Source organism: Cydia strobilella, chromosome 12 (assembly GCF_947568885.1).
Source record: "Cydia strobilella chromosome 12, ilCydStro3.1, whole genome shotgun sequence".
Classification (NCBI taxonomy): Eukaryota; Metazoa; Arthropoda; class Insecta; order Lepidoptera; family Tortricidae; genus Cydia; species Cydia strobilella.
Window position 1 is genome coordinate 12,099,386 of NC_086052.1, and position 10,906 is coordinate 12,110,291.

General features: G+C 38.4%; 1 protein-coding gene across 2 annotated transcripts; it reads right to left on the reverse strand.

Annotated features, from left to right (window-relative positions):
- Positions 1-2,702: 2,702 nt before the first annotated feature.
- On the reverse strand, positions 2,703-10,652 carry LOC134746153 (enolase). Of its 2 annotated transcripts, none has more exons than XR_010128219.1 (8): positions 10,510-10,652; positions 9,906-9,999; positions 8,918-9,112; positions 7,996-8,248; positions 7,508-7,704; positions 6,541-6,789; positions 5,137-6,016; positions 2,703-3,240 (listed from the first exon to the last, which is right to left on the reverse strand). XR_010128219.1 is itself a non-coding variant. In XM_063680449.1 (8 exons), exons 2-8 carry the CDS (start codon positions 9,975-9,977, stop codon positions 3,057-3,059), a joined length of 1,302 nt encoding a protein of 433 aa, XP_063536519.1. In that variant the 5' UTR covers positions 9,978-9,999; positions 10,510-10,652; the 3' UTR covers positions 2,703-3,056. The 2 variants fall into 2 exon arrangements, 1 of the variants encoding a protein (XP_063536519.1); XM_063680449.1 differs by having other exon boundaries at positions 5,865-6,016.
- Between the last annotated feature and the right edge of the window lie 254 nt (positions 10,653-10,906).

Consider the following 10,906-nt stretch of genomic DNA (forward strand, 5'->3'; position numbering starts at 1 on the left):
CCGTGCATGGTAGCGAAAAATAATCAAATTTTCGTTCCCCTTAAGAAGCCCTTAATTAAGATTTAGAAACGTAAAAAAGAAAAAGAAAAAAATCTATATAGGGCTGTATCTCCTAAACCGTGCGTCGTAGCGCAAAAATAATCAACTTTTCGGTCCCCTTTATGTAACCATTAATTTATACAAAAAAAAAAACGCAAAAAAAAAGAGTTTTTTTTTTTATAGGGCTTGATCTCCTAAACCATGCGTCGTAGCGCAAAAATAATTAAATTTTCGTTCCCCTTTATGAAACCCCAAAGTAATATACAAAAAACACAATGTAAAAAAGAAAAAAAGAAAAAAACAATAAAAAAAACTTTATAGGGCTGTATCTCCTAAACCGTGTGTCGTAGCGCAAAAATAATCAAATTTTCTTTCCTCTTTATTCAACCCTTAATTTATATTTAAAAAAAAACGCTTTCACTAAACTGCTGTAACTCGGAAACTTAGAATCCACAAAGGGGACTTTACTAAATTATGACACATATTAAAGCCTGACCAGTAATATATGATCATTGTCAAGAGGGCGCTGTTCATTCTCATGTATAGGGTGACAGTTCAGTATAGTATGAAAAAATATTGTATTTAATGAACATCATCATCAATGTAATTAATGTTGCTTGCCACGCTTAAACATAACAAAAATCACAATAAATTGCGTCTTAAAATAAACTTAAAAAGACTACTAAAAATCGAAACAAAAGTAATTTTTAAGTCGCTGTTGTGACATTCTCAATCAAAAGGTAGGTACCACTTTGTCGTTTACCATAAAGACGAAATTTGATTATATCTATACAAATAACCTGTCAGAGAAAGTGGTACCTTTTGATTAGGAACGTCACAAATGTTGGTCAGTATGAGGAGTGCAGCCTACAGTTTATTTTTAATTATATTTATATACCTACTACGGTAAGATTGATAAGACAATGTAATTATGCCTCCGAATGAAGTAAATACACTGTATCGCAAAACTAAGTGGCGAGACAGCTCATAATGCCATCTCTTGGTTGGTCTTAACAAGGGTAAAGGAGATAGTGTTAAGATCTCAGTCGCCAGTTGATATTGCGGCAAGTATAATAAGCACCCCACCCGCGTAGGTACCCTTCCCCGCGCACGCCCTTCTTGCTCAATTGAGTTTTATTTTGCCAGATAGTAAAAAAACCGTGGATCAAAATGACCCAAATTATGAATGATGTCTCAATGTGGTATTATAATATTGTAGACGTAAACTTAATAATATGAATTTTTTTTGTGGCAGATACAGGGTGTTAATTAGAAAAAATGTTTTTTTAAATAAAAGCGGTGGATGAATTTGACACAGATTTGTTTGAATAACATATAACAATGTTCTGTAAAGTACAACACTTCACTTACCGACTCTAATATTTTTTTAGGCGTTTTAGGATCAATATTAGGTATTTATTAAATGCCATTATACCCGTGGATGAAAATGACACAAAATGCGTGTGTACGTCGGAAGCCACTTTGCCTTTACAGGGAAACAAAGAATTTCGTCTCGAATATTTTTTTTACAGAATGCTGATTGAAAAAAGAAATACCTAAATTTCTACCTAAGCAAATACCTAGGATGACACAAAATATTATTTTTAGGTTTAGTATATGGTCTGGAAACTATATATAAAAAATAAGCAACATTAATATTCTTATAACCTCAGAAGTTATTGGTACAGGTCTATTGACCAGAAGTGTTAAAAAACATAATTTTTGATTATTATGGTGTAGATAAATTTATGGACATATGCTATAACTACAATAAGCCCTGTCCATATTTTACTAAACTAGAAAACTGTACTACTACAGACACTATTTGTTACTGAATGTTCCTAATAAAGCGGAGGCTCCCAACCTTTTATAATATTGTTACCCCAATAATTGGGGAGACTAATTTTACCCCAAATTCAAAATGATCTTAAGCAATCAATCAATACGAGCAAAAAATAATAAACTTATAGTTTGTCAAAGGACTGTCTCATTTCAAACATAGACAGTGAGAATCATACTATCTTTGTCTTACACTGGTACTAACTAGCTCCCAAGAAAAAAGGATGAGTATAGTTTTTTTCTTATTTACTGACAATTTGGTTTGACCAACTGTATATACCAACTCTATATATTATTACACCTATGAATAGAAAAAGGGGGAACCGATCCATTAACCTTTCGTAAGCTTAGGAGCAGATCTGCTCCATATATATTCAACAATGAAGTGGCATGATTCCTAATTATATGGCAAATTTTTGACAGGAGCATACGAAAGGCACCACTAATCACTAGAGCATTAGAGGCTCGAGTCTAAATGAGAATGAAAACGGAGACTTGCTCGAGGTGGATGTAGATTGCGCATGTTGAGACGCCGGCTACTGCCTGATAACATGCTCAAGCTGTATGTACGAGTTACTAACGTGTGCATAGTACAAAATTTTATTAGATTAGACCGCCGGTTGCACCAAAACTCTTCAATATCGCTGAATTACTATTGCATGGGATATCTACTGGCGAGATTAGGTGAGGCATGATTAAATCTCGATATCCCTTGCGTTTGATTTAATCGCTTCTCCACCTCTTATATAATAATTTTAATAATACAGTAAGCCTAATTTCGGGGACTTGGGATGGGACTGATTTGTTTGAATAAAATAAAATAATTACAACGTACATAGTGTATTTACGAATGTTCGGATGCTATTACATTCATTTCCCATTTTTACTTACAGTAAAATCTTATAATTCAAATAAATAGATTCATACATTCAATAAGTGACAACTACTGCCTTCAAAACATCTTATAAAGTAATTTCATAAAAGCAATCATATTGTTGACTATTGTGCTTTAACAACACTACACCATTAACATTATAGGCTATAAGATGCTTTAATCACGACATACATTAACAGTATGGAGCGTACGGGCATATCCTGATGTTCAGTCATAAGATCGGAACATACAGTACAATAGGTCAGAGATCAACACAATCAGAACACGCCCTACAAATGTATGTTTAGACGGGTCTGCGGAAGTTCCTGCCAGCGTACTTGGCGGCGGCGCCGAGCTCCTCCTCGATGCGCAGGATCTGGTTGTACTTGGCGAGGCGCTCGGAGCGGCACGGCGCGCCCGTCTTGATCTGGCCGGTGGACAGGCCCACCACCAGGTCGGCGATAAACGTGTCTTCGGTTTCTCCGGACCTATAAAAAATGCAAAATTAATTTTTAAATGTAAAGCGGATCTGATAAGTTAAAGTAATGTTAGCAAAGGTCAACAGAGATATCAAAATCAAAGTCCACATTGTCCAGATTACCTAGTCGGTCACTAAGTTCTGTTACTAGGTTTTCAACTGATTAAATATAAAATAAAGCTTAAAATAAAAAAGTTTAGGTACAATTTTATAACTTATTTTGTAATGATCAAAACATGATAAAATACCTAATATAAAATTCAGATCGAGAATTTATGGGAATCTTTGGAAAGCTCCAGATTGAAAATTATACTTTACAAAAGCGCGTCCAATGCAATCTTGCAACTTTGCCAGAAGGTTCAATTGCTTGTTTTAATGAGGCCTCTATACTACCGCAATTTTGTCACGAGTATTTTTTTTTATTAGTTTATACCTTCGACCCTACTTGATACAAGATATTACGAAGACCGAAACGGAAATGATCCCAGAGCGTGTCACTCCCCACAAAATTTTGTCCCCTGGTATGCCGGCTGGTCCGGAGCAGGCAGGCATGTTCCTGGCTGGGTGAGGTGCAGTTCTTCTTCTTATTCTAAGATATTCTCCTCCAAACATTGCATATTTTTCAGTTTCGCACGAAAACGTATAGATTTAGACAATTACAAAGACAGGAGGGAGGCTTGGAAAACTCTGTAGACTATGTATTTAATCAAAGAAACCCACGTAAACTATATATTAAATTAAAGATGAATAATCAAGCTATCGAATTGTGCAAGGCAAGGCTGATACATCCTTAATATGATTAGAAATAAATGGCATTTAAAAACGACATGAACACTACTACTACTACTATGATGTAGGTACTATTGTAGTGTTTTTTTACGCCATTTTTCCGAGTGCTATAAGGAATTCTGCAAAACCAGAACAACAATATTTATTAGGTTGTATTGTAAGTTGTAAGCTATATTACTCATAAATTTAATAAGCAAAATTTACAACTGTATACATGAATAATTAAAAATCCTTTTATTCCGTGAAAACTCTGGTAACAGAACTTAGTAACCAACTAGGTACATCATTAAGTATCCGTGTGCTCTCTATAATAATAGACTAGGTCAGTGAAGGATAGCAGAGGTCATACTTTAGACTATTACAAATAAAACAGCTTGTTTTAAGATTAGATTTAGTAACCAATAAACTTTCTTATGAAAGTAATGAATGAAGCTCTAACAGCTATGTTCCATGTAACCTTGACCGGTGGTAAGGACGTTTTATTGACATGGTCATAATCTACACCAAAGATAGATATAACTCCGTAATAGATGGATCACGGAAATCACGAAAATTTGATTCTCGATTAGATGGCGCCACTAGTTTTGGCCTACTCTCGTATAGAGGGCGTTGACGGTTTCGTTTGTTATTTATAATTTTAACGCATATCAGTGAAAGAACATGGGTCAAAATCATATAAAAATAATTAATGCAAACAAAAAATTCATTTATCCATATTTCAATACATTTTAACGTATTTTTATAAATCTTAATTTTTAGTTTTAAAGTATGTCGATAGATGGCAGTAAATTTACAGTGGTTACAAAATTTACTATGACAGTACCGCTCTATCTTATTATATCCTCTTTGTCTACACTGAAAGATTATTGATTTACATTAGAAGTTGCAAAGTAATAGGGCAAGGTTAGAAGATAGGAATGACTCTAACGGGCATTATGGTATCAAAAATTACGCAAATTTGAACCCTATCACTTCAAAATAAAGTTTAAAATAACTATGGGAAATATATTCCCTTTGCATAATAAAGGAAAAAAAAAAGGTGGTAGGTGTTAGCTTAGCACCCCTGCATACAAATGTGTATGCAGAGGTGCCAAGCTAACAGCTTTGCCGGCTGTACCTGTGGGAGACCATGGTGCCCCAGCCGTTCTCCTTGGCGAGCAGGTGCGCGGCGATGGACTCGGTGACGGAGCCGATCTGGTTCAGGTGGTAGGTGTAGTATACCTGTGGGAGACCATGGTGCCCCAGCCGTTCTCCTTGGCGAGCAGGTGCGCGGCGATGGACTCGGTGACGGAGCCGATCTGGTTCAGGTGGTAGGTGTAGTGTACCTGTGGGAGACCATGGTGCCCCAGCCGTTCTCCTTGGCGAGCAGGTGCGCGGCGATGGACTCGGTGACGGAGCCGACCTGGTTCAGGTGGTAGGTGTAGTATACCTGTGGGAGACCATGGTGCCCCAGCCGTTCTCCTTGGCGAGCAGGTGCGCGGCGATGGACTCGGTGACGGAGCCGATCTGGTTCAGGTGGTAGGTGTAGTGTACCTGTGGGAGACCATGGTGCCCCAGCCGTTCTCCTTGGCGAGCAGGTGCGCGGCGATGGACTCGGTGACGGAGCCGATCTGGTTCAGGTGGTAGGTGTAGTGTACCTGTGGGAGACCATGGTGCCCCAGCCGTTCTCCTTGGCGAGCAGGTGCGCGGCGATGGACTCGGTGACGGAGCCGATCTGGTTCAGGTGGTAGGTGTAGTGTACCTGTGGGAGACCATGGTGCCCCAGCCGTTCTCCTTGGCGAGCAGGTGCGCGGCGATGGACTCGGTGACGGAGCCGATCTGGTTCAGGTGGTAGGTGTAGTGTACCTGTGGGAGACCATGGTGCCCCAGCCGTTCTCCTTGGCCAGCAGGTGCGCGGCGATGGACTCGGTGACGGAGCCGATCTGGTTCACCTTCAGCAGCAGGCAGTTGCACGCCTTCTTCTCCACTGCTGTCGCGATGCGCTTGGGGTTTGTCACCTGACAATATATCTTATTATATAAAGTCTTGCAAAATGTACATATAATCTTAGGCAGAGCATAATTGTATTACTTTCAAGTCCAATAGCACTCAAAACAAGCACTCCCTCAATATTTTCAAGAACACATAAAAAATTCATCGCAACAAACGTCAAGAACCATCACAAAATTAAGAATGGTTTAAGTGTTGACAAGCTGCAATTTTTTTTGTTTTTCTAATGGCACTTATGAACCAAACCAGGATAAAGTTATGTCCCAAACACACTTTTAATTTTAGCTACATGCGCCGAAGGCGTGGGTTGAGTTATGAATATTTACATTATTTACATTCCAATGATGCCTAGAATTTGGTACATAAGAGTTTTATTTGAAAACAAGAAACTAAATCAACTTACAAGCTTTGCTTAGTTTGGGGCCAGGTCGATCTGTGTTAAAGATGTTCCCTAATATCTATTTATTTATTTATTTAAATGCGCCCTACACCTGCATAGACATTTTGATTTATAGTGATTACTGATACTAACGGTCAAGTCATCTCCAACAATCTGGATGGAAGTGCGAGAGGTGAGGTCGCTCCACGCCGCCCAGTCGTCCTGGTCGAAGGGGTCCTCGATGGACACCATGGGGAAGTCCTTGATGAACTCAAGGTACAGGTCCGCCAGCTTGCCGGACGGCAGGTAGTCGTCGGGGTTGGAGTTGGGGTTCTTGAAGTCGAGATCGTACTTGTTGTTCTTGAAGAATTCTGACGCGGCAACGTCCATGCCGATCTCGATCTGGAAAAGATCCATTTTGACATTGATAATAAAAACAATATTTGCGAAGATACCTTTAGACAGTTCAGATACCTTTAGACACAGACAGTTGACAGATGGAGAAGGTTGGAAAGCTTTAGAGGAGGCCTTTGTCGGAAACCCAGACCACCTGACTAGTGACAATAAAAATAATAGAGAAATAAAAGTATAACTATTATTGAGTCCGAAGGTTATTTGTATTTTGTAGTTCAGATGTATTGGGCATGATAGCAATTCACTTCGTAAGGAGACCAATTTTGCGCACTTATGCAACCACGCGCGGTGTTCAGTACTCCCAATTTTCTAATATAGATTGGATCTAATATAGATGGGATTACACCCAAAACTGATTTAAACTGCAAAAGCTAATCCTTAAGACCCCTCACTAGTCTTTCGAGCGTCGGCGTCTAGTCAGCGCTATGGAAAATGGCGTCGCTGCGCAGTTGTGCCAACGTTGCGTCGACGTCGAGCAGCAGCCATACAGTTATTACTGTTCACTTTGACTAGACGCCGACCCTCGGGACTCGGGAGACGCTTGTGTGGGCTGGCTCTAAGGGAGTTTAATGCCGCATGCAGTTTCCAACAAGAGTTAGGGCAATTCGAGAGGCACAAAGCTAGTAGCGAGTAGATAATCAGCTGCTTATTGACAACTGCCAACTTTTTTTAATGCAGCATGCCAGCACCAACTTCAGCTACTAACCTTGCCAGTGTATCCAGCCTGCTGGATAGCATCCTGTATGAGAAAGAGAGCATCCTTGTTGTTGAGGATGTTGGGCGCGAAGCCACCCTCGTCACCGACGGCGGTGGAGTCCAGGCCGAACTTCTCCTTGATGATCTTCTTCAGGAAGTGGTACACCTCGGAGCCCATGCGCATGGCCTCGGTGAATGAGGTGGCACCTGTAATAAAATATTATATTATTTAGATTCACAATAGATTCTAACATACCTAATTATCCACTTGAGAGACACTCACCAGATGATAGGCAAACCCATAAAGGCAAATATCAATAAAACTTTTACTGCACATTGTTAAGTTAACTTATTTATTGTGTTATTGTATAAGTAAGTAATCAATGATCTCTTTAATACCTGGTCTAGAACCGCGGCGGCGGTGAATTTGATTTTTCAAGTATAATATATTATAACAACTGTTCAAAGTGGTTATTTTTCAAACTCAAAGAATTTTACCAGTGGGAAGAATCATGAATTCCTGCATGGCAAGCTTGTTGCCAGCATGAGAGCCTCCGTTGATAACATTGAAGGCAGGCACTGGCAGAACGATGTCAGCGTTTCCGGCCAAGTCGGCCAAGTGCTTGTAGAGGGGCACTCCCTTCTTGGCAGCGCCAGCCTTGGCGACGGCGAGGGAAACGCCGAGAATGGCGTTAGCGCCAAGCTTGGACTTGTTCTCAGTGCCATCCAAATTCAGCATGAACTGGTCAATCTGAAAAATAAACCAGGAATAAATACAATTTGTAAAGGAAAACTTTTCCACTTTCTATTGATATTAAACTCTGTCACTCTAGTACAGTGGTGGGCAAACTTTCTTCATGGGGGGTCAGAAAGTTTAAGAAATTTAAGAGGAGCGCCAGAATAACAGCTAAAATGTATTTTGATTTGTGATTATTGTGGGCAAATTCTATATACTAATTATTTCATAGGACCGGCAGGCCGGATAAAATCCTTTGTCCATACTTTGCCTTACTATACATATATTATTATACTCTTTGACTTTGCCCACCACTGCTCTAGTAAATAGATTCAAATTGATCTGTCACTTATTCATAGTTCACCCTTTTTACTTCAATTTATAACACACATGTCATACAAAATAAAACATTACAAAGATCTTAACCTAAACTAGAACCTAACAAACACAAAAACTATTCACAAAATGCGCCCCGCGCCCCTCCAGATGCAAAGGAGCCCATCACGCTCGCCGCGTTGCCACGTTGAACAGCGATGGACAACCTTTGCAAAAGGAACGACCCGGACTGTTTCTTCTTACTTCTATATAATAAAATTAATACTTGAATTCCAAAGTTGAAAATGTTGGTTCAATGCTAAAGTTGATAATACTGAGTTGATTTTGATGTTGATAAATGTCACTAACCTGTTTCTGTTCAGTGACCTCAATGTTTTGCTTCAGCAGCTCAGGGACGATGATGTTGTTGATGTTGCTGACGGCCGTCTTCACGCCCTTGCCCAGGTATTCACCCTTGACATTGTCTCTGAGCTCAAGAGCCTCGTGGACTCCAGTGGAGGCACCAGAGGGCACGGCCGCTCGGAACAGACCCAATTCAGTCACCTTGCAAGTAAAAGAATTTATTAAATGAATGTATTTCACATAAAAATCATAAATAAAGATATACATAGCCATATAACGTTCAGAGGTACAAAAAAGGTTGACGCGACAAGTTAATAATATACTCCTTCGACCACCCAGAACATTATATGGAAAAAAGAATATAATATACGAAGGAGCACAACTATACAATAAACTACCAAAAGATGTCAAAGATGCCAAGTCAATGACAGTCTTCAAAAGAGCTCTAAAACAACACATAATAAATCTAGGTAGGCCCTCTGCTTATTCGCCAAGTACTTATTAACAATAATTTATGTTCAATGTAATCTTATCTTATATCTTATAAGGCTTTTTCAAAAATATTTTACTAATATAGATATGTACATAATTTTCATATTTCGATTTACTAGTAGTTAAAATATAGTTAACCATACTTTGCTAAATGAGTTAAACCACCCTCTAATAACTAACCAGCCGTCACACGGGTATAGTTCAGTTTAACTGGACTCGACACACTGCATGACATATTTGCATTGCACTTGTTGTTACCAAGCGTCTTTGTACTTAAATCGTTCACCATTTTTGCATGCTACCCTCTCCTATTTAGATTTAAGCAAAATTATTGTTTTCTCAGTAAGTGATTTATGTAAATCTTTTGAGAAATAAATGTCTTAAACCATAATTACAAGAAAAAAATTGTATATTTACAGGTTCATCCTGTTACAGTACCAATGAAATAACAAGAATGAAGACTGATTAGATACTCAAGAAAATATGCAACAATGGTCCTTACCAGGTCAACTTCTACTGTGGGGTTGCCACGGGAGTCAAAGATCTGGCGAGCTTTAATTGACTTGATAGGCATTTTGTAGAGATGTGAAAGTATCCTGTGGATTAAAATACAGGTTAGTGATAAAACTTTCAATGTGTACAGACAGTATCTTATTACTAATAAGATACCAATAAGTTTGCAAGCTTGGTAAGCAAATAGCACAAGCCCACAATTTTTATCCTAGCTTTCAATATAGAACAATGATGATTTAATAAAAGCAAATAATTTACACAGTTTGTCACTAAGGCATTCAAATAGATATTCCTAACAAAATAAATAACATTGATAAGGTCGACGAGGTCAAATATAGGTTATGTATGATTTAAAAAATTCTTACAAATAATTAAGTAATTTCCATGCGATTTCGTTTAAGCTACAACTCAGTGTATATGTTTTCCAAATTAACATTAATTAAAGCGATAATTGAAGTTACTAACAAAGTACAAAAATTACGTTATGTAAAGATTGGTATTTACAAGAAAGTAAAGTAATAATTATCGAATAAAATAATGTTAAATATTCTTTCAAATAATTTATTTTTAAAATAATAAAATTAGAAACTTACCGTCTGGTATAAGAAATGAAGAAATTTATAGGAATGCTCAATTGCTCAAGGAATTTGATTCATTCACACCGGATTCGCCGGATTGATGTGGTGATAGCTTTGACCTCTAGAAGGTGAAACTAGTGCCGCTCCAAATCGATAAAAATCAGGATTACCCTACTGATGCAAGCTCACATAACCGGTTTTTGATCGCCTGGCAACACAAGCATTTGCAGCTGTCACTGTCAACGTCATTATATTGTCAATGTCAAAGCAAAGCCTGGTTGAGGAGTAGCGCGCTGAGTGAGTGGTTCGTTTTGAGGTTATATTCCCATAAATAAAACAACTTTCCTTATTTACTAATCAGGTGGTGGAATATTTTAATATAGGCGTTTAGATGGATGGTAACGAGAAGGAG